This window comes from Ranitomeya imitator, chromosome 1 (genome assembly GCF_032444005.1).
Source record: "Ranitomeya imitator isolate aRanImi1 chromosome 1, aRanImi1.pri, whole genome shotgun sequence".
Lineage (NCBI taxonomy): Eukaryota > Metazoa > Chordata > Amphibia > Anura > Dendrobatidae > Ranitomeya > Ranitomeya imitator.
The window spans coordinates 812,248,389-812,273,907 of NC_091282.1; the positions used below are offsets into that span (position 1 = coordinate 812,248,389).

General features: G+C 44.3%; 1 protein-coding gene across 2 annotated transcripts in view; it reads right to left on the bottom strand.

Moving 5' to 3' along the window:
* Positions 1-25,180, bottom strand: part of PLPP2 (phospholipid phosphatase 2) — a 45,280-nt gene extending 20,100 nt beyond the window's left edge. The window contains exon 1 of one of the 2 annotated variants that reach the window (XM_069739509.1): positions 24,795-25,180. In XM_069739509.1, the coding sequence (XP_069595610.1) occupies positions 24,795-24,924 (130 nt within the window). In that variant the 5' untranslated portion in view covers positions 24,925-25,180. The remainder of the gene's footprint in view (positions 1-24,794) is intronic. The other variant, XM_069739518.1, reaches the window with a different exon arrangement.
* Between the last annotated feature and the right edge of the window lie 339 nt (positions 25,181-25,519).

The window sequence follows — 25,519 nt, forward strand, 5'->3', positions numbered from 1 at the left end:
ATCGAAGGTCCTGCACACACATACCATCTATAGGAACGGACGCCGCTGAGGAGATCAGCTGTTTCCAGGTAAGTATAACCATTTTTTTAATTTTTTTTATTATTTTTAAACATTCTATCTTTTACTATAGATGCTGCTTAGGCAGCATCTATAGTAAAAAGTTGGTCACACTTGTCAAACACTATGTTTGACAAGTGTGACCAACCTGTCAGTCAGTTTTTCAAGCGATGCTACAGATCGCTTGGAAAACTTTAGCATTCTGCAAGCTAATTTCGCTTGCAAAATGCTAAAAAAATAAAAAAAACGCAAAAAAAAAAAAATGCGGATTTCTTGCAGAAAATTTCCGGTTTTCTTCAGGAAATTTCTGCAAGAAATCCTGGCATGTGCACATACCCTAAGACCTTGTATATTTGTTTTATACGTTTCCAATCCGCTACTTGGGTACCATTTATGCCCCATTGCACAACAATACTTACCTTTATTATATACTAGATGGTGGCCCGATTCTAACGCATCGGGTATTCTAGAATATGCATGCCCACATAGTATATTGCACAGCCACGTAGTACACAGCACAGCCACGTAGTACACAGCACAGCCACGTAGTATACAGCACAGAGCCATGTAGTATACAGCAGACACGTAGTATACTGCCCAGTCACGTAGTATATTGCCCAGCCACGTAGTATATTGCCCAGCCACGTAGTATGCAGCACAGAGCCACGTAGTATACTGCAAAGTCACGTAGTATATTGCCCAGTCACGTAGTATATTGCCCAGCCACGTAGTATATTGCCCAGCCACGTAGTATATTGCCCAGCCACGTAGTATATTGCCCAGCCACGTAGTATATTGCCCAGCCACGTAGTATATTGCCCAGCCACGTAGTATATTGCCCAGCCACGTAGTATATTGCCCAGCCACGTAGTATATTGCCCAGCCACGTAGTATATTGCCCAGCCACGTAGTATATTGCCCAGCCACGTAGTATATTGCCCAGCCTCGTAGTATATTGCCCAGCCACGTAGTATATTGCCCAGCCACGTAGTATATTGCCCAGCCACGTAGTATATTGCCCAGCCACGTAGTATATTGCCCAGCCACGTAGTATATTGCCCAGCCACGTAGTATACAGCACAGAGCCACGTAGTATACAGCAGACACGTAGTATACTGCCCAGTCACGTAGTATTTTGCCCAGCCACGTAGTATATTGCACAGCTACGTATGTAACAGCTTAAAAAAGACTTAAAATAAAAAATAAACATACTCACCTTCTGAAGGGCTCTTGTAGTCCTGGCGCCTGTGTGCGGCGCACGCGGCAGCTTCCGGTCCCAGGGTTGGTATGAGCGCAGGACCTGTGATGACGTCGCAGTCACATGACTGTGACGTCATGGCAGGTCCTTCTCGCATAGCATCCTTAGCACCAGAAGCTGCCGCTTGCACTGCCGAGGACAGCGCCACGTCAGAGGGTGAGAATAACGTTTTTTTTATTATTATTTGTAACATTAGATCTTTTTACTATTGATTCTGCATACGCAGCATCAATAATAAAAAGTTGGTCACACAGGGTTAATAGCTGCGTAAATGGAGTGCATTACACCGCGGTCCATTAACGCTGGCATTAATCCTGTGTGAGCACTGACTGGAGGGGAGTATGGAGCAGGCACTGACTGCGGGGAGGAAGGAGCGGCCATTTTGCTGGTGGACTGTGCCTGTTGCTGATTGGTCGTGGCAATGGTCGTGGGCATTTTGCCACGACCAATCAGCGACTTGGATTTCCATGACAGAGGCCGCGACCAATGAATATCCGCGACAGAAAGGACAGACGGAAGTGACCCTTAGACAATTATATAGTAGACTAGATGGTGGCCAGATTCTAACGCATCGGGTATTCTAGAATATGTATGTATATAGCAGCCACATAGTATATAGCACAGGCCACGACATATTCTTGAATACTCGATGCGTTAATACAGGCCACGCAGTATATAACATAGCCCAAACAATATATAACACTGGCCACGTAGTATATAGCAGCCATGCAGTATATAACGCAGCCCACACAGTATATAACACTGCCCACATAGTGTATTGCAGCCATGTAGTATATAACGCAGCCCACGCAGTATATAACACTGCCCACGTAGTACATAGCAGCCATGTAGTATATAACGCAGCCCACAGTGTTTAGACAATTATATATTAGATTGTTTATCAATCCTGTGCTGTATACCATATAATCACCTCCCTCTTTTATATTCATATCCAGAACTTTTCTAATATTGGAAATAAAATAATCTTTTATTCTCGTCTTTATGTACCGTACTTTTTTTTTTTACCTAGATATTAATATATCAGGAGTACAATTCAGTGACTAATGTGTAAACCTTGAAGTACTATACCCAGACTATATGAGTTAACTAAGACTAGGACAAAAAAGTGAGATAGATACAACAATGTCTACAACAGTATAACGTGGCCACCAGAACAAGAAGAACAGGCAATCATCAATTAAATATACCGTAACTACGGTAAAGATTTTTAAATATTACCCATGTTGGATAACATCAGCTTGTGAAAATATCCTAGTGTAGACAGACATCCTAGTAATCCTCTGGGACAGCGTTCATCAAATGGGTTGCCCAGACAGAAGATATCGCTAGCATATTCTAGGATAGGTATGGGATACCAGACTATGAGGGTCTGAGACCCATATAGTCACTCATTTTTTTTCCAGCTTTTTCAGTTCTGGTTGGATATAAACTACAAACAGACCTGGACCATGTTGCAACGGCCAATACACAATGAACAGAGCAGTACTATTCCGGCTCCATTCACCGTTTTCATCCGGTGACGATGAAGCTAAAGGCAGCCAATTGGTATAAAGGTCTGTGCCACAGACACGAGAGCGGAAGATCATGGTCCAAAGGTCTGGAGAGTATGATGCAAGGGGTCAAGTTCCAGTGACTACAGACTGGGGGAATTGGCGATTCCTGATCATGGGCCTGTATAAACACGCTATTGATTAGCAAACGAAGAAGTAAAAGGATTATCAGCTGAGCTGATCATTTGCTTGGGCATTATCACTGCTGTGGCAGCACACCTTCCTTTGTGCTAGAAACAATACGCAACCTACATGGATTCCGCACTGTTAGGGTATGTGCACACGTTCAGCTTTTTTCACGTTTTTTTCATGGTTTTTCGCGATAAAAACGCATTAGAAACTGCAGACATATGCATCCTATCATTTAGAATGCATTCTGCAATTTTTGTGCACATGATGCGTTTTTTTTCCGCAAAAAAATAAAACTCATTGCGGTAAAAAAAAAAAGCAGCATGTTCATTAATTTTGCATTTTTTTCGCGGTTTTCCCGCTATTCTATGCATTTGGCAAAAACGCATCAAAAACGCGCAAAAAAAAAACGCGATTAAACGCATGCGGATTTCTGGCAGAAAAGTCAGGTTTTTGTCAGGAAAATTTCTGCCAGAAATCCTGACGTGTGCACATACCCTTACACTATCGCTGAAAGACTTGTTATTTCTATTAGCAGTGATCGATACAACTAGAAACCTGCCCGTAAACCCCACCATCGTGTCACTCTCCCCACTGAACAGTGTTCACATGTTAGGAGTGTCGGGAAGGGGGGGTTAGCTGGCCAAATTAGTGTATAGCCACCTTAACTCATTTTATGAAGGCTCAATTCTGCCTTTGTTATTAATAAACAGCAAGGCTGTGTGCATACGTTCAGGATTATTTGCGTTTTTTTCATGGTTTTTTTCGCGATTTTTGTGCACATGATGCATTTTTTTCCGGTAAAAAACGCAGCATGTTCATTAATTTTGCGGATTTTTTTTGCGTTTTCCCCACTATTTAATGCATTGGGAAGCTCCGGAAAAAAAAAAACACAAAAAAAAAAAAAAAAAAAACGCATGCGGATTTCCTGCAGAAAAAGTCCGGTTTTGTTCAGGAAAATTCTGCAGAAAATCCTGAACGTGTGCACATAGCCTTAAAGGGTATGTGCGACACCAGGAACTAATTAGGGGGCAACAATACTGGAGGCAGGCGCCTGGATCTGTTATCAATTAGAAGAATGCATTCAGTCAAACCTCACAAGCTGCATAAAGCCAATACAGCGATCAGATGTCAGAAAAGAATAGCACTGACAAATCCGTGGCTCGGCCAAGAGATCACAGGGCACACAATGCAGCTAAAATCGGACTATTTGCAGAACAACAAAGAATAGACAATGAAGAGCAATCTGCATTGTGAGCTCTGGAATGCCTTGTAATGTTTACAAGCCTAGAGGAATCTGCCTGTGAAGGATATTGCAGACAACCCTTTGCTGTGTGTGTACACGTGCCAAATGTGCGGGAGCGCAAGCATGATGGTCGCCGGCAAGTTACTTAAAGCAGGGGTCCCCAACTCCAGTCCTCAAGGCCCACCAACATTTCATGTTTTCAGGATTTCCTTAGTCTTGCCCAGGTAATAATTGCATCACCTGTGCAATGCAAAGGAAATCCTGAAAACATGACCTGTTGGTGGGCCTTGAGGACTGGAGTTGGGGGACCTCTGACTTAAAGGGTAGCTCTACTTTCAAATAACTCTAGAATAAACTGTCCTGTGGAGGTACGCGATATCAGTCTTGCTCTCTGCAGGCTCGATCTTAATTTTCCCTTGACCCTCAGCTAGTAGCAGGTAGACTAGCCGTTATGTCTCCCATAGAGACAGAACAAACATGGAGGACAACATATTGAGTCCAACGACCGCCACCTCTCCATAGGCCTCACTGTGCTGGAAATCTGTCCTGCAAAATTGGTGGGGATTTTAGAATGCAGGAGAGGGGAAGAGCAATACCTTGTCAGAATATAAACTCTGCTTCCACGACAGTTTTTACATTCACGTGTCCTACAAAGTTTGTTGAAAGTCGTTTCTTTGAAGCATATGTGAAATTCAGCACTGGTTCGCTAGTCCCTGCTGGAACTTTGCAATGATATCAGAAGGCTCTCCATGCTAGCATCATGGCTTCCATTTATCATGCTAGATTTGTGTGCGCAGATAGCAGCAAATTTCATTGGACCCGTTGACCTTTAGCATTGTAGTATTTTTCATGGGCAAGGATGTCAGTGGAAGAGCGGGTGTGGGGGAAGCAATATCTCCCAAGTTTGTGCAGAGCTTTGTAACTGTGCTCCCTCATCTTTCAGCAACGTTCCATTTCTTTTAGAAAAGCAATGGAATTCTGCCACAAAGGTCATCCATTAATAACCATGTTTCTATGGAACAATTAAAAATCAATGCCCCAGACTAAGCCATCCAGCATGCACAGGATCTATAGAGGTCTCCGGCTTTAAAGGGATTGTGCAGTTTAGAACGCCCATTTTCATATACACCATTTTAACTTCAGTTAAGAAGAAAATGATTGTTACAACTACCCTTCTCTTATTAGGATACTAGTCACACTCTTCAACTGCACTAAAATCAGATTTATTTATTTTTTACAAAAATTAGTGGTGCACAGCAATATTAGCTTATCAGAAGATTACCCCCAAAACTCAACATTTATCAGTTTTATCGAAAAATTAGAGTTAGAATGTACAGCAAAAAAAAAAATAAAAAATAGAAATAACAAAAAACTCAATTTAACCAGTAAGCAAGGGAGTAGATAAATTGACCACAATTGGTCCAGATACCCCAAAAAGAACTATAAATTTGATAAAAATCTAATTCACTAGACTACACCAATGCCAGCTATAAAATATCAAGTGTATAGTCCAAAAGAAACACTTTAACAAGGCCTTAGATATTCAATTGTCCCAGTCAAGTAGATGTCAACTTGTCGTAAACACCACAACAATTTAATAGACAATGGGTTGCTCAAATGATAATGCAGTACCTGATTTTTCCTCAAAATGTCCCGAAATAGCACCATGACTTGATGGGGAGGTTGGCATCACTGCTCTCCGATGCCTGACCCCAATTGATCCAAGTAAGTTACTATACTAGGATTGTTGACAGTGGAACAGTTATATCAATGTTAGATTTAGTACACGGCAGAAATACAGGTGCTTCTCACAAAATTAGAAGATCAAAAAGGTAATTTTAGTTCTTCAATACAAAAAAGTGAAACTCATTATATAGAGTCATTACAAACAGAGTGATCTATTTCAAGTGTTCATTTCTGTTAATACTGATGATTATGGCTTACAGCCAATGAAAACCCAAAAGTCATTATCTCATTAAATTAGAATATTTAACACTAGCTTGAAAAAATTATTTTAACATCCGAAATGTTGGCCTACTGAAATGTATGTTCAGTAAATGCACTCAATACTTGGTCGGGGCTACTTTTGAATCAATTACTGCATCAATGCGGACTGACATGGAGTCCATCAGCCTGTAGCACTGCTGAGGGGTTATGGAAGCCCAGGTTGCTTTGATAGCAGCCTTCAGCTCATCTGCATTGTTGGGTCAGGTGTCTCATCTTCCTCTTGAGAATACCTCATAGATTCTCTATGGGGTTAAGGTCAGGCGAGTTTGCTGGCCAATCAAGCACAGTGTTACTGTTGTTTTTAAACGAGGTATTGGTACTCTTGGCAGTGTGGACAGGAGCCAAGTCCTGCTGGAGAATGGAGAATTTCCATCTTCAAAAAGCTTTTCAGCAGAGGGAATCATGAAGCGCTCTAAAATTTCCTGGTAGATGGCTGCGCTGACTTTGATCTTGATAAAACACAGTGGACCTACACCAGCAGATGACATGGCTCCCCAAACCATCTCTGATTGTGGATACTTCACACTAGATAGACCATGTCCAGACCCTTATAAAAGGCAAATATCTAAGTTGTCACATATCTCACGTGTCAATGAAGATCATAAACCAATGAGAAAACAGGGATGAACCATACACACGAAATTTACAGGTTTTTTAAAGGGAATCTGTCACCTAATTTTGGCTCTATAAACTGCGGCCACCTCAATCAGGGGCAGGGGCTTATCTACAGCATTCCTGAAAGATAAGAAAAACAAGTTAGATTATACACACCCAGGGGCGGTCCGGTCCAATGTGTGTCGCAGGACCGGGGCCTCCCATCTTCATACGATGTCGTCCTCTTTGCTTCCTGTCGCAGCTCCAGTGCAGGCGTAATTTGTCTGTCCTGTTGAGGGCAGAGCAAAGTACTGCAGTGCGCAGGCTCCAGGCCTCTCTGACCTTTCCCGGCACCTGCACACTGCATTACCGCGACACCCATCGGATCGGACCGGACCGCCCCTGGGTGAGTATAATCTAACTTGTTTTTCTCATCTTTCAGGATACATCGGGGGCTTATCTACAGCATTACAGAATGCTCTAGATAAGCCCCTGATGGCGGTGGCCGCAGTTTATAGGGCCAAAATAAGGTGACAGATTCCCTGTAAGTATCTGTTGGTAATTCATTCAAGGGTCACTGCATAATTGCATGAGAAACTATATATGCAGTTTATTATTGTCTCATGATTAATGAGCCCAAAACAATCTGAGGGAAATTGTTGGTGCTGAGCAATATAATGAATCGATTTCAAATATACACTTGCCAGTCGATTACATGATCCAGGCTGTGGATACTACTATTGTGGCACGTAGCGCATCTTCACTCTGGAGGACCTGTCCTACATTGTATTACACAGAGACCTCAGGGAGGTTTTTGTGTATTGTGCCTATTTTGTTTGTTTTCTATTTTTAAAAACAAAACACTTCCCAGTTTTCTGGTAGGATCAGGTTCCGGTATTGGTTTATTCTACAGGTTACACAATTAGAGGTAATATGGTTGTATGAATATGCATACAACTGTCAGTATAATACCTAGTCTCATTTTTCCTGGGCTCCGAGTCAATAATGTACAATAATGCCAAGTATCGTTCAAGAGTAATAAAACAGACTTTTTCTCCTTATATTTTGCAGACATGTTTCGTGCTTGCAGTTTGCTGGGCCTCATAGTGAGAAGCCCACTGATTGCTGAAAAGATGGCAGAGATGTGAGCAGCCAGGGAGGCAGAAGTGCACAATTCCTGCATGCGTGCACGCGCGCAGAGAACTGATACAACAGAAAGCCCATCTACTGTATCCGTATTCCGATCTGGGTATGTGCTCAGGCAGGAATTGTGCATCTGGAGGGCAGGAGAGCACATCTTCTGGAGTTATTTGTTCAGTCGGTGGGGTCTAAGGACCCGTGACTATTGTATCTGTATTCCAATCTGGATACCTGCTCAGGCAGGAATTGTGTACTCCTGCCTCCCTAGATGTATATCATATGCTGTTATTTGGGCAATTGGTGTGGGTCTAAGGACCTAAACCGCCACCCACCAGCAGGCATGTTAGGTCCCTGCAAAATATAAATAGAAAAGCTTAAAACATACTCTTTAACCTTTGGGTTCTGGATTCAATGACATGTACCCACAATATGATTTGTGAAAAATCTTTACAAATTAGGTTTTTCTTCACTCAGATAAATTTTGTGTATCATCCATAGCAGCAAAGCTATCCTGGCTAGTGTATGCTTAAAATATGATGTGTCCTTTGCCATGGAGGTGATATACTCTATTACAAATATATGCAGTATGATGTTGTTATTAAACATTTGTAAGTTGTTTTCACTGTCATTTTCTGGGTCACACCACACAGACATCTTACTAAATAAGCACTTAATTGTCTATTTATACTTGGGCGTATGATGATCGGCCATACTAAGACACCACCTCTGCCACTTATTTTTAACATTTACATTAGGAGTGTCTCAGATGTAAAAAAAATTTATTATATACAACACAAAGTGTGCGTGTCTATATAATACATATATATTACAAATTAGTATGCAATGCCAATGGGGTTTTACAAATTCTGTGCACATGCAACAAGTCCAAATCTGAATCCACATAGTTGACAAACTAGGAAAGACAAAAGCCAAAACAAGTGAAAACATTTACAAATGTGCACACTGTGCCAGAAGCCATTTTAGGCAAACATCTTGCACTGGGATATAACCCATATCACAGACACTGAACCAATAAAAAACATCTAGATAGAATGAATATCTGGATGTCAAATGGTGATCAATAACGAAAAGGAGGAACATATGGTTACATAGTGATCAATAATGAAAAGGTGGAACATATGGTTACATAGTGACCAATAATAGAAAGTTGCAACATATGGTTACAGATGGAAAATAAATAATGCAGTATAAAAAGAATATAAAAGATGCAAGTGCCAAGCGCCTAGTTATCTGTGTGACCTGGCTCCTACAGAAAGCCTGTGAGAATCAGAATCCAACACGTATCGTCACAAAAGGAAGCCATCTCACAACAGTCTCTGCAGGAGCCAATTCACCCGGGTAACTACACACATGGCACTTTATTGCCCAGTGTTACTGCTCACATCTTTTAGATGCTTTTGGATAGCCCAGTGACAGATTTTGGCATAGGAAACAAGTTCGGGTGGAAGTCTAGCATTTTTATAGGTTTTTATTTGTGTGGTATAAGCTTTTGAGTTTGCTTTACAATAAACATTCAGATTCTTAAAATGTTGAAAGTGCAACTTGAATTTTTGTATGCGTCTTGCCTTTTTGGGTTACGGTATATATTATGGTTAGCACACCATCAATATTAATGTAGGTTTTGGTAAAGATGTATAAAGCTTTTCGTTAAGGATTTTTTCCACTGTGCATGATCTTAATTATACCCAACACAGCCGCGATTCTCCCGACCAGAGAATGACAGCTGCATAAAAATATATGAAGCGGTCATGCTTGGTGTCGGGAGAACCACCGGCTAGTCCATGCAGCCCAGTCCTAATTATACAGTCATCTGACTATGCTTACATTCATAAGGGGATGCTTTCACCTCCCTGCGGATGTTTGCTAAATTTTGGTGAGAGAAAATGAATTGTCAGCAAGTAACTGATTGGTAATTAGTGGTAAATTAAAACATTCCTTACTGAAGTTACCAACACCCCATGCAACCCTAGTCTTGCACACCAGATGGTATTACCTATAGAAAAAGGCTGTGGCGTCGGAGCCCATTTTAGTGGAGTCGAAGTCATGGAAATTGAGTCGGAGTTGGAGGTTTGGCTTACAGACTCCACAGCCCTGCTATAGAATACTAGAGAAAAAAAACCCTCCCAAAAAGGGTCTCCCAATTTGGCCTAACCCTGGACCAAGGGTCCCAACCTGTAGCTCGGAAGCCACATGTGGCTCGCGTTCCCATGAATTTTGGCTCATGGCTGTTTGCTAGCTTGGTGCATTATCTCCAGGTTTAGCAAACAGGTATAAAGAGCATATCTGAAAATGTTGAATTTTGTCAGCAGCCCTGTACAAAAGAGAAGATCTGTATGCATATATCCTGGTCTTAGGGGGTTTTGAGATATTTTAAGTATGGTGCGCTGGAGACAAGATGATACCACCTGTCAGAGGAGATGCTTGAAGCTGGATGTGACAGTGTCTTGGGAGTGCTTTATAGGAGAATACTGAATGGGGGGTATTGGGGGAAACCCTGGATCATAGCATACTGCTTTGGGGTGATTTTTGTGGAAAAGCTTTGGTTACCATTATGTCTGTAATGAGGGCTTTGGTTGCCACTATTATGAGAGAGCGGGAACTGAATGTGGCTCGCGACCCTCTCTCAAGGCTGGATGTGGCTCGCGACCCTCTCTCAAGGCTGGATGTGGCTCGCGACCCTCTCGCAAGGCTGGATGTGGCTTGCGACCCTCTCTCAAGGCTGGATGTAGCTTGCGACCCTCTCTCAAGGCTGAATGTGGCTTGCGACTCTCTCTCAGAGCTGAATGTGGCTCTCAAGGTCAGAACGTTGGGGACCTCTACCCTAGACCAACAGGTCAGGTCTAGTCTATATTGTTCCAGACACTTCACTTAGGCTAGGTTCAGAGTGCGTTAGTGCAATCCGTTTAGCGCCTAGCGCTAGCGGATTGCGCTAATTACGCAATGTGATATAAAGGGGTCGCGTTAAACGTCCCCGCTCTTGCAGATCTCCGATCTGCGAGAGCGGGGAACGGACCGCAGGCGCGCCTCAGACGCTGCAAGCAGCGTCCGCGGCGCGCCACAGAACACCGGCACATCGCTAGCGCGTGCCGAAAATGGCACGCGCTAGTGATGCGCGTCCCCATTGCTGTTAATGAGCGCGCTAACGGACGCATTACACGGCGTTAATTTCGCCGTGCAACGCTGTCCGTTAGCGCGGTCCCATTAACGCAATGGGAACCTAGCCTTAAGTCAAAGTTCTTGCCGCCAATGAGAATGGTACCTGCATGATTCTTGGTGTCGAAGTTTTTGTGCTTTAATTTTTCACTAAGTTTTACGATTCTTCTAGATGGGAACATTCCCATGACGACTATGTATTGGATACATTTATTAGACTGTTTTGAAAACCATCTAGTCAAGGGTGCTTTTCCAAGCGGATTCATAAATTAAGCCAGATTAACGGCGTGCACCCTAATATTGGTTGCAAAATACTATTGTAAAAGACTTTCTTCCTTAAGTCACTTCTTGTCTAAGGGTACCATCACATTATACCATTTCGATCGCTACGACGGTACGATTCGTGACTTTCCAGCGATATCGTTACGATATCGCTGTGTCTGACACGCAGCAGCGATCAGGGATCCTGCTGAGAATCGTACGTCGTAGCAGATCGTATGGAACTTTCTTTCATCGCTGGATCTCCCGCTGTCATCGCTAGATCGGTGTGTGTGACACCGATCTAGCGATCTAGCGATGCGATCCAGCGATGCGTTCGCTTGTAACCAGGGTAAACATCGGGTAACTAAGCGCAGGAATATTTTATGACCGGGATAAGTGAATCCATACATTAGAGAAAACTAACAACAAACCCTAAACACTGACCTTTGCCGAAAATTTCTAGATGCATTGGCTACATGGCTCCTGATATTGGCTTAGGCCTCACACCACACAGCTGAAACTGGATGTGAATTTGAGGCTACCTTCCATGTAAAATGGAAAGTTACAATGGTAATGATACAAATCTCAGCGATACAAATCCACAGATGCAATGGGTTAGGGTAAGGGTACCGTCACACTATACGATTTACCTACGATCACGACCAGCGATATGACCTGGCCGTGATCGTAAGTAAATCGTAGTGTGGTCGCTGGGGAGCGGTCACACAGACAGCTCTCCAGCGACCAACGATGCTGAGGTCCCCGGGTAACCAGGGTAAACATCGGGTTACTAAGCGCAGGACCGCGCTTAGTAACCCGATGTTTACCCTGGTTACCAGCGTAAAAAAAACCAAACAGCACATACTTACATTCTGGTGTCCGTCAGGTCCCTTGCCGTCTGCTTCCCGCACTCACTGACTGCCGGCCGTAAAGTGAAAGTGAAAGCACAGCACACGCTGTGCTCTGCTTTCACTTTACGGCCGGCAGTCACTGAGTGCGGGAAGCAGACGGCAAGGGACCTGACGGACACCAGAATGTAAGTATGTGCTGTTTGTTTTTTTTTAGTTTTACGCTTGTAACCAGGGTAAACATCGGGTTACTAAGCCCTGCGCTTAGTAACCCGATGTTTACCCTGGTTACAAGCGAACGCATCGCTAGATCGGTGTCACACACACCGATCTAGCGATGCCAGCGGGAGATCCAGCGACGAAAGAAAGTTCTAAACGATCTGCTACGACGTACGATTCTCAGCAGGATCCCTGATCGCTGCTGCGTGTCAGACACAGCGATATCGTAACGATATCGCTGGAACGTCACGAATCGTACCGTCGTAGCGATCGAAATGGCAGTGTGTGACGGTACCCTTAGTGATGTTTGATTAAGGCCGCATTCACACACCAGCCTTGAGTGCCCCTAACCAAACTCAATTGCCACACGGGCATGTCAAGTTGGGGGTCAGGAGACCCATGGCCAGTCCACAGATTGTGGTTCATGCTTGAACCACAGCACAAAGATATGTGAATCTGGCCTACAGGACAGCATTATAAAATGAGGGCGATTTTTGGGCCAAAATCCATTATACTGACGGTAGTGAATATTGTAGCCTGTTACATGTGGTTTGCAATCCTACAACTACAGGACAAACATGCTTTGACAACATGGTCACGTTTTCAATGATCTTGTTGCACTGGCATTCATGTAGGAGGATAAGTATTCAAGTCAATTACAAGAGCAGTTTAAAGCCTGGCATTAACCGGAGAGTTGAGGGCTTTATTTAGCGTTGATAGGAGTAGATCCATGATGAGGAGAGTTGATCCACTTCTAGACACCCCTTTCATAAGAGATAAGCAGCTTATCACAGCATAAAAACGAAAACATACTTATCTGCCTGACCAGCACCATTCCTCTGATGTCAGCGCCACATCTTCCGGCAGTCACGTAACCACAGCAGCCTTTATGCTGGAAGAAGTGGGTGTCTATTAATGATCCGTTGCCTTGTTTTTCAGGCCACAAACTACAGCACTGGGTCACTGACTCAATCCTGGTTTCATTCAGAGGTCTGTGGTTTTCTCATAGATAAAAACTTGGACTGTTGTTCTTCAGTGCTTTGGATCAGGGGGTCAGTGTTTTGTCCGTGTGTCCGTTTTCACCATAGGCGATTTTTACATAAGAGAATATATTGCCAACGTTCTATCCATTACAATGTTAATGACAGACATCACATGGATGGGACACTGAGGACATCCGTGTGATGACAGCCATTCTCATGTTTCCATAGACATGAATGGGTAATTTATATCCGTGGCAAGGTCTGCAAAAACATTCATGCGAAAAGCACTATAGATTATAATGTGTACATACTCTAGCCCAGAAAACACAGATAGAATATGCATGTGAAAAAGGCATCTGAATAAGTCCTTCTTGTGATCATATAATGCTTCCTTCACACTGTCAGATGCTCCACTTGGCAGACTCCATCAGTTGGCTTGGAGAGAACTGTGCCTTTCTTTCCCCTACAATGATGAAACCATGAAGGCAGAGCACATACATTACAAGTCAATGAGGTCTTCTGGGCACCGGTTGTATGCATGCATTCTACCACAGGTCCGACAAGAGCATTGTGGCTTCCAATACAAGCGGAAGCAAACAGGCAGACAAAGGGAGCACCGTGGGAAACAATACAGGAAACAAAATCATCTAGCAATAATCTAAATGTATAACAATAAACCAATACCTATGCACCCGAGAGAACAAAAGCCTAGTCACTGCCATGTTGAGCACACTGTCTCCAACATGGACAGAGGAACAAGGTTGGGATTGACAGTTCTGTTTCATCGGCTCAAAGTAGAGTGGGCAGTACTGCAAAACATCTTTGGCTATGTTAGCAGCTTTATGACAGGTATACCAGGACATAGGGGGAAAAAGGACACTTTAGGTGATAAGGTAACTGTGAATATGGTTGATTTGCAAGCCTGGAATATTCCTGGTGCACAAGTGTAATCTGCCAAGTGTGAATGCACTGTTAGCAGCACGAGATGCACACTGCAACAGCACGGAATAATAATAAGTCTACAACGTGTCCCCATCACCCATGATCAAACAGGGCATTTCTCTTGGATACAGACAACAGCCTTGTTTATATGGCCTGATGCAGCTAAAGAATAGAGAGGTGCAGATCAGGAGCACAATGCAGGTCTGGTACCAAAAAAAACAAGCAAATTACAGTTCTCATTTCAGAGACATTTGGAAAATACAACCAGTAACATGGCTAATGGATAGGTGCTTTCCCTGTACTACATGAAATGATAAATGTAAAATGAATCACATTCCTTAGCACAGCTAACCTTTAGTCATGTATTTACTACCTTCTGCCTGTAGAGGGCGGGTTTTGCAGCCATGCACTCAAATCTAATACCTTGTAATCATAAATGCTGCACCTGCTCGAAGGTCAACCCAGAAGACGATAGGAAAAGCAGTACAACCTGGTAAACAGGAGCATATTAAACTGGTTTGACCCAAAGAACTTGTGCACACTCTGCAGATTTAGTGCGTTTTTCACATGCAGATCCTCCATTTGGGAAACAGAAGTCAGAGAAGAGTCACTCACTCAGCACCCCCTCTGAAGCATGGTACCTTTCAATGACATACAGGCAAAAAGCCCATTAGGCCAGGGTCCCACGGCGATACTACTTCTGGTAATACTGGTATAGTGATTTTGGTGCCAACAATGTCTGAACAGTTTTATATTTAGTTTAGGGAGCTAATTAAGAATTTGACTTTGGCTTTGCCAGATTGGCTTTAGTTTCCGATATCTACTATATACAGGTCCTTCTCAAAAAATTAGCATATAGTGTTAAATTTCATTATTTACCATAATGTAATGATTACAATTAAACTTTCATATTATAGATTCATTATCCACCAACTGAAATTTGTCAGGTCTTTTATTGTTTTAATACTGATGATTTTGGCATACAACTCCTGATAACCCAAAAAACCTGTCTCAATAAATTAGCATATCAAGAAAAGGTTCTCTAAACGACCTATTACCCTAATCTTCTGAATCAACTAATTAACTCTAAACACATGCAAAAGATACCTGAGGCTTTTATAAACTCCCTGCCTGGTTCATTACTCAAAACCCCCATCATGGGTAAGACTAGCGACCTGACAGATGTCAAGAAGGCCATCATTGACACCCTCAAGCAAGAGGGTAAGACCCAGAAAGAAATTTCTCAACAAATAGGCTGTTCCCAGAGTGCTGTATCAAGGCACCTCAATGGCAAGTCTGTTGGAAGGAAACAATGTGGCAGAAAACGCTGTACAACGAGAAGAGGAGACCGGACCCTGAGGAAGATTGTGGAGAAGGACCGATTCCAGACCTTGGGGAACCTGAGGAAGCAGTGGACTGAGTCTGGTGTGGAAACATCCAGAGCCACCGTGCACAGGCGTGTGCAGGAAATGGGCTACAGGTGCCGCATTCCCCAGGTAAAGCCACTTTTGAACCATAAACAGCGGCAGAGGCGCCTGACCTGGGCTACAGAGAAGCAGCACTGGACTGTTGCTAAGTGGTCCCAAGTACTTTTTTCTGATGAAAGCAAATTTTGCATGTCATTCGGAAATCAAGGTGCCAGAGTCTGGAGGAAGACTGGGGAGAAGAAAATGCCAAAATGCCTGAAGTCCAGTGTCAAGTACCCACAGTCAGTGATGGTGTGGGGTGCCATGTCAGCTGCTGGTGTTGGTCCACTGTGTTTCATCAAGGGCAGGGTCAATGCAGCTAGCTATCAGGAGATTTTAGAGCACTTCATGCTTCCATCGGCTGAAATGCTTTATGGAGATGAAGATTTCATTTTTCAGCACGACCTGGCACCTGCTCACAGTGCCAAAACCACTGGTAAATGGTTTACTGACCATGGTATTACTGTGCTCAATTGGCCTGCCAACTCTCCTGACCTGAACCCCACAGAGAATCTGTGGGATATTGTGAAGAGAAAGTTGAGAGACGTAAGACCCAACACTCTGGATGAGCTTAAGGCCGCTATTGAAGCATCCTGGGCCTCCATAACATCTCAGCAGTGTCACAGGCTGATTGCCTCCATGCCACGCCGCATTGAAGCAGTCATTTCTGCCAAAGGATTCCCGACCAAGTATTGAGTGCATAACTGAACATTATTATTTGTTGGTTTTTTTGTTTGTTATTAAAAAACACTTTTATTTGATTGGATGGGTGAAATATGCTAATTTATTGAGACAGGTTTTTTGGGTTATCAGGAGTTGTATGCCAAAATCATCAGTATTAAAACAATAAAAGACCTGACAAATTTCAGTTGGTGGATAATGAATCTATAATATATGAAAGTTTAATTGTAATCATTACATCATGGTAAATAATGAAATTTAACACTATATGCTAATTTTTTGAGAAGGACCTGTAATTGTCTATGGGTCACTTCCGTCTTTCTGTCCTTCAGTCTTTCTGTCTGTCACGGATATTCATTGGTCGCAGACTCTGTCTGTCATGGAATCCAAGTCGCTGATTGTTGTGGCAAAACGCCCACGACCATTGCCACGACCAATCAGCGACGGGCGCAGTCCGGCGGCAACATGGCCGCACCTTCCTCCCCGCAATCAGTGCCCGCTCCGTACTCCCCTCTAGTCAGCGCTCACACAGGGTTAATGGCAGCGCTAATGGACCGCGTTATGCAGCGGTGTAACGCACTCCATTAACGCTGCTATTAACCCTGTGTGACCAACTTTTTTACTATTGAGGCTGCCTATGCAGCCTCAATAGTAAAAAGATCTAATGTTAAAAATAATTAAAAAAAATTAAAAAAATCATCATATACTCACATTCCGGCGCCTTTCCTGCTCCTCTCGACGCTCCGGTAACCGCTCCATGCAAGCGGCAGGTTCCGGTGGCAAGGATGGTATGCGACAAGGACCTGCCATGATGTCATGGTCATGTGACCGCGACGTCATCACAGGTCCTGCGCCCATACCAACCCTGGGACCGGAAGCTGTCGCGTGCACCGCACACAGGGCCAGGACTTCAACGGAGGGTGAGTATATGTTTATTTTTCATTTTAAGTCTGTATACTACATGGCTCTGTGCTGTATACTCCGTCGCTGTGCAATATACTACGTGGCTGGGCAATATACTACGTGGACATGCATATTCTAGAATACCCGGTGCGTTAGAATCGGGCCACCATCTAGTATTTAATAATTGCAGTAGAATTCTGGCCTCAAAAAGAGGCTTTCATAGCATTGTAAGACTACAAATTGGTTGAATACTAAATAATCATATGGGATATTTCATTACCTAAGACACCATTAACCATTAGCCAATTTGGTACTTAATGACAGCGCCAATTTTTACAATTCTGACCACTGTCACATTATGAAATTATAACTCTGGAACACTTCACGTATCCCACTGATTCTGAAAATGTTTTCTCGTTACATATTGTACTTCATGATAATGGTAACATTTCTTCGATACGACTTGCGTTTATCAATAAAAAAAAAAAATTCGGAAACTTGGCAACCATTTTGAAAATTTTGCAATTTTCAAACTTTTAATTTTTGTGCACTTATATCAGAGTGTCATATCACACAAAACAGTTAATAAATAACATTTCCCACATGTCTACTTTATATCGGCACAATTTTGGAAACAATTTTTTGTTAGGAAGTTATAAGAGTTACAAGTTGACCAGCGATTTCTCATTTTTCCAACAAAATTTAAAAAAAAACATTTATTTTTTTTAGGTACCACCTCACATTTTAAATCACATTAAGGGGTATACATGACATAAAATACCCAAAAGTGACCCCATTCTAAAAACTGCACCCCTCAACGTGTGCAAAACCACATTCAAGAAGTTTATTAAACCTTCAGGTGCTTCACGAGAACTAAAGTAATGTGGAAGGAAAAAATGAACATTTTACTTTTTTCTCCGAAAATTTACATTGGAACCAAATTTTTTTTTTATTTTCACAAGGGTATCAGGAGAAAATAGTCTGCAAAATTTGTTGTGTAATTTCTCCTGAGTACGCCGATACCCCGTATTTGGGGAAAGCCATTGTTTGGGTGCATGGCAGGGCTCAGAAGGGAGGGAGAACCGTTTGACTTTTTGAACGCAAAATTGATTGGAATGAATGTTGGGTGCCATGTCGAGTTTGGAGATCTCCTGATGTACCTTAAGGCTATGTGCACACGTTCGGAATTGCCATGGAAATTTCTGCGGCAATTATGCATCTCCCTGCCACGGGAAATACGCATGCGGAATTGGCATGCGTATTCCCACTAAACACAAGCGTTTTGCAAGCGTTTTCAGCTTGCCGATTGCTAGTGTTTTCCAAGCAATCTGTAGCATCACTTGGAAAACTGATGGACAGATTGACAAGTGTGACCAACTTTTTACTATTGATGCTGCTTATGCATAGCCCCATGTGGAAAGTAAGAGGATCAATGAATTCCTATGTGTGCGGAATCGCCGCTATTCCGCACAAAGAATGAGCATGCTGCGTATTTTTCCGCGATGCGATTCTGCCATGGAAAAATACGCAGCATTAGCACAGCATTGCGGAGTCCCAGTGAATTCAGTGGGTTGTGTTGTGTATGTGTTTTCGCAGCGGAAAAACGCAGCAAAAACGCATACAATCCGCAATGTGTGCACATATCATAACAGTGGAACCCCCCAATTATAACTCCAACACACCCCTAACCACAACCCTAATCCTAACCCTAGCTCCAACTCTAACCATAATCTTAACCCTAGCCCCAACCCGAACAGAAAAATGGAAATACATTTTTTTTTTTTACCTACAGTTGTGCTCAAAAGTTTACATACCCCTGCAGAATTTTGGCCTTTTTACAGAGAATATGAATGATAACACCAAAACTTTTTCTCCACTCATGGTTAATGTTAGGGTGAAGCCATTTATGATCAAACTACTGTTTTCTCTTTTTAAATCATAATGACAACCCAAAACATCCAAATGACCCTGATCAAAAGTTCACATACCCTGGTGATTTTGGCCTGATAACATGCGCAGAAGTTGACACAAATGAGTTTGAATAGCTACTAACAGTGATGAGCGAGTGTACTCGTTGCTTTTTTTTCCCGAGCACGCTCGGATGGTCTCCGAGTATTTGTTAGTGTTCGGAGATTTAGTTTTCCTTGCCACAACTGAATGATTTACAGCTACTAGCCAGACTAAGTACATGTGGGGGTTGCCTTGTTGCGAAGAAATCCCCACATGTAATCAAGCAGGCTATTAGTTGTAAATCATTCAGCTGCAGCAATGAAAACTAAATCTCCGAGCAGTCAAATACTCGGAGACCACCTGAACAACGAGTATATTCGCTCAGCACTAGCTACAAAAGGTAACATCCCTACTTGTGACCTCTTTGCTTGTAATCAATCAGTGTGTGTGCTTAAAAGCAGAGAGCGTTTCTGGGATCCAGACAGACTCTTGCATCTTTCATCCAGCCACTGACGTTTCTGGACTGTGAGTCATGGGGAAAGCAAAAGAATTGTCAACGGATCTACGGGAATAGGTAGTTCAACTGTATAAAACAGGAAAGGGATGCAAAAAGATATCCAAGGAATTGATAATGCCAGTCAGCAGGGTTCAAACTGATTAACAAATGGAAAATCAGGGGCTCTGTAAAAACAAAACCATGGTGGAGGTAGACCAACAAAAAATGTCATCCACAACTGCCAGGAAAGTTGTTCGAAATGCAAAGAAAAACTCACAAATAACATCATCTGAAATACAGGACTCTCTGAAAACTACCGATGTGGCTGTTTCAAAATGCACAATAAGAAGGCACTTGAAGAAAAATGGGCTACATGGACGAGTCGCTGGAAGAAAGCCATTACTGCGCAAACGCCACAAACTATCTCGCCTACAATACGCAAAACAGCACAGAGACAAGCCTCAACTTCTGGAACAAGGTAAGTTGGAGTGATGAGACTAAAATTTGACTTTTTGGCCACAACCATAAACGTTACATTTGGAGAGCGGTCAACAAGGCCTATGACGAAAGGAACACCATTCCTATTGTAAAGCACGGAGGTGGATCGCTGATGTTTTGGGGATGTGCGAGCTACAAAGGCACAGGAAACTTGGTCAAAGTAGAAGGAAAGATGAAAGCAGCACGTTATCAGCAAATACTGGAGGCAAAATTGAACTCATCAGCCCGGAAGCTGCGCATGGGACGTACTAGGACATTCCAACATGACAATGATCCAAAACATAAGGCCAAGTCGACCTGTCATTGGCTACAGCAGAACTAAGTGAAGGTTCTAGAGTGGCCATCTCATTCTCCTGATCTCAATATCATTGAGCCAATCTGGAGAGATCTCAAGCACGCAGTTCATACTAGACAGCTCAGAAATTTACAGTAACTGGAGGCTTTTTGGCAAGAAGAGTGGGCAGCTTTACCATCTGAAAAAATAAAGAACCTCATCCACAACTACCACAAAAGACTTCAAGCTTTCATTGATGTTAGAGGTGGCAAATTAAGAAATGGGGTATGTGAACTTTTGATCAGGGTCATTTGGATGTTTTGGGTTGTCAATAGGATTTAAATAAAGACACAATAGTTTGACAATAAATGGTTTCACCCAACCACTAACCATGAGTGGAGAAAACATTCTGGTGTTATTCATATTCTCTGGAAAAAAAAGCCAAGAAAGCAAAAATTGTTGCCGGGTGCCGGCCAGCAGATCTCAGCGGGTGCACTGCATATGTACTCACAATTGTCTTTCCGGAAGAAGACGCCGACGGCCGGGGGACAGGACGAGGGGATGCAGGAGGGTCCAGGGACACCAAGGTACAGGGGGGCTCGGGGAACCCCATTTCTCTCTCCCTCTGATGTGCTAGATCATACCAGAGGAAACAGAAATTAAATGGGAAATCTGACTTTTTGCGGTCGCCATTATTCCAAGAATAACGATGATCGCAACACTGGTGATGATAAAAAACGACCCGAATCATGATCTCTGGGGTCTCGGCTACCCCCGGTATATATATATTATAAATTGTATATTAGTGTATTTAAATGATGTTTTTTATTATATGGGCTGCTATTAGATGGTGATTGGTGGATGTGAATCCACTTCCTATATAAGTCTGCCATTACCATTGTATTGTATGCTTGAAAAAGACCTTACATGGTTGAAACGTCGCATCTGGCAAAATAAAGAATCTTTGGCATTTCACCCGGATTGGATGCTGTCCTTCATTGTTTGTTTTTTTGGTATGTACAGAAGCCATCATCCACTACATACACGCAGATGTATGGGCACACCTGTGGGAGCACAGTGCGGACCCTGTACACAGCGGCTGACTGACATCCTGAAGAGTGTGTGACTGGGCAGAAGCCCTCATCCATTACGTACATGCAGACGTATGGGCACACCTGTGGGAGCACAGTGCGGACCCTGTACACAGCGGCTGACTGACATCCTGAAGAGTGTGTGACTAGACAGAAGCCCTCATCCATTACGTACATGCAGACGTATGGGCACACCTGTGGGAGCACAGTGCGGACCCTGTACACAGCGGCTGACTGACATCCTGAAGAGTGTGTGACTGGGCAGAAGTCCTCGTCCATTACATACATGCAGACGTATGGGCACACCTGTGGAAGCACAGTGCGGACCCTGTACACAGCGGCTGACTGACATCCTGAAGAGTGTGCGACTGTACAGGAGCCCACGTCCATTACATACATGCAGACGTATGGGCACACCTGTGGGAGCACAGTGCGGACCCTGTACACAGCGGCTGACTGACATCCTGAAGAGTGTGCGACTGTACAGAAGCCCTCGTCCATTACATACATGCAGACGTATGGGCACACCTGTGGGAGCACAGTGCGGACCCTGTACACAGCGGCTGACTGACATCCTGAAGAGTGTACGACTGTACAGAAGCCCTCGTCCATTACATACATGCCGATGTATGGGCACACCTGTGGGAGCACAGTGCGGACCCTGTACACAGCGGCTGACTGACATCCTGAAGAGTGTACGACTGTACAGGAGCCCTCGTCCATTACATACATGCCGATGTATGGGCACACCTGTGGAAGCACAGTGCGGACTCTGTACACAGCGGCTGACTGACATCCTGAAGAGTGTGTGACTGTATAGGAGCCCTCATCCATTACATACATGCCGATGTATGGGCACACCTGTGGGAGCACAGTGCGGACCCTGTACACAGCGGCTGACTGACATCCTGAAGAGTGTGCGACTGTACAGAAGCCCTCGTCCATTACATACATGCAGACGTATGGGCACACCTGTGGGAGCACAGTGCGGACCCTGTACACAGCGGCTGACTGACATCCTGAAGAGTGTACGACTGTACAGGAGCCCTCGTCCATTACATACATGCCGATGTATGGGCACACCTGTGGGAGCACAGTGCGGACCCTGTACACAGCGGCTGACTGACATCCCGAAGAGTGTGCGACTGTACAGAAGCCCTTGTCCATTACATACATGCAGACGTATGGGCACACCTGTGGGAGCACAGTGCGGACCCTGTACACAGCGGCTGACTGACATCCTGAAGAGTGTGCGACTGTACAGAAGCCCTCGTCCATTACATACATGCAGACGTATGGGCACACCTGTGGGAGCACAGTGCGGACCCTGTACACAGCGGCTGACTGACATCCTGAAGAGTGTGCGACTGTACGACTGTACAGAAGCCCTCGTCCATTACATACATGCAGACATATGGGCACACCTATGGGAGCACAGTGCGGACTCTGTACACAGCGGCTGACTGACATCCTTTAGAGCAGTGGTCCCCAACTCCAAGGGCCGCCAACAGTGCAGGTTTTCAGGATTTCCTTAGTATTGCACAGGGGTTGGAATCATCACCTGTGCAGATGATCACATTACCACCGATGCAATACTAAAGAAATCCTGAAAACCTGCACTGTTGGCGGCCCTCGAGGCCTGGAGTTGGGGACCCCTGCTTTAGAGTGTGTGACTGTACAGGAGCCCTCGTCCATTACATACATGCAGACATATGGGCACACCTGTGGGCGCACAGTGCGGACTCTGTACACAGCGGCTGACTGACACACCTGGGTGAGCTCTCCACAATCTTGCGGATCAGGTTTCTCAACTTGACTCTTGGCACTTTTGCTTCAAGCATCTCTTCAGCATTCTCAGAAAGATTAAAAAAAAAAAACGAAAAACAAAAAAAAACAAAAACATGCAGCATGTTCTAAAATCTGGTCTACCTTTAAAACCTGTTACCTGTACACCCAGGTCATACCCTCGGGTGGTGGTACACAAAGTGCCTGTGTGATGTGGAAAACATTTGACAACAAAAATTTGTATTCTTCTACAATCAAAAAGTGGGTCAGCGTGTGAGGACCCCATCTCTAGTGTCCAATCCTTGCACCCAAAACATTGACACATGAGAGGAAAAGGAGGGTCCTATTCTACTGAACAGGGTAGGTACAATATTCCTGTTGGTTGAGAATGTGTTTTGGCAGGGGTGCGCCGGTCACCGGCAGGGGTGCGCCGGTCATCGGCAGGGGTGCGCCGGTCACCGGCAGGGGTCACGTCTGACACAACTATGGCAACCTGGCTCTGAGGTGCCACACACGTCTTGGGCAGAACACATTGGGGTGACGTACCCATAGAATTACCACGTGGATGTGGAATACGCTGTATATCCATATCATCTTCAGAGAACAGCCCAACACAGGCAAATGCAGGTGATTAATGCTCGGGGCCAGGAAACTAGGGATTTGTCACACAGTAATACCCTGTAACCACAGTGTACCCCACTCCCCTCCCCCACATGACATGGCTCCACACAATACAGGAAATCATGGCTGTGACCAGGTGGTTGTCAGAGGAACCAACCCACCCACTTGTTACCTGAACCTACAGAACAGGAATTCTCCCCACAAGGCTTCTTCTGGAGCAGATACATCTGAAGGCAGAGCTGTTGTCTGCTGCTACCCCAGTGTTCCAGGGTGGGCTAATGGCAGCGGACACAGCTCACTCGGCTCCGGCAGTGAGAAGGTTAAGCACACAGCTAGGCTCAGGCACAGTAATGAGGTTTGCACCTTGCTGATAGCCCCATCCTCCACTGTAATCAGAGGCTGGACGGCAAATATCACAGCTGTGATGCCTCCCTATACCGTGGCGCAGGCACAGGAGAGGAGGAGCACAGCCCGCACACAGCCCGCACACAGCCCGCACACAGCAGGCAGCGCTGCCCGGGCGGCTGTGGAGGTAACCAGGTGAGACGTGGAAGAAGGAAAAGTTCCGAAACTCTGTGCCACGGACCCCACGCTACTTACCCACGCACACGCAGAGCACATCCAGCAGCACATACACGTTTCTCCGGCCAGGCAGCATCCTCCCGTGGCCGCTCCGGTCGGAGCTCCGGGACCAGACTGACTGAGAGCACCACGCCCACCGTGACTCCATGACACGCCTACTGCGTGATGCGCTTACGGACACGCCCGCTCAGTTAACCCTGACGGTCCCGAGCGCCTTGTGTTGTGCTGCGCCCACTCGCAGGAGGCGCTTTACCGGCGACGAGTGCCGTGCGGGGAGTCCGGTGTGATGAAGGCTGCGGGCATAGCGCTGACAGCACAGCTGGGGTGTACACACGGGGTCTGCCAGCAACGTATGGCGAGGAGTGCTAGAAAGTGCTACAGGACACTATACGTAGAAAAACGTCACACGTCTCCGAGGCTTTAAAAAACCGCAAGGATTTTCAGGCAAAAACCTTTGGGGTATGTGCACATGTTGCATATTTTCAGTGGATTTTACTGCACTAAGGCTATGTGGACACGTTCAGGTTTTTTCACGCTAAAAACGCTATAAAAACTCATTAAAAATGCATACATTATGCATTCTATCATTTAGAATGCATTCTGCATGTTTTGTGCACACGGATGCGGTTTTTTCAGCAAAAAAAAACGCATCGCGGTAAAAAAAAAAAGAGCATGTTCATTATTTTTTAGCATTTTCTGCGTTTTTCCTGCAATTCTATGCATTTGGGGAAAAAACGCACAAA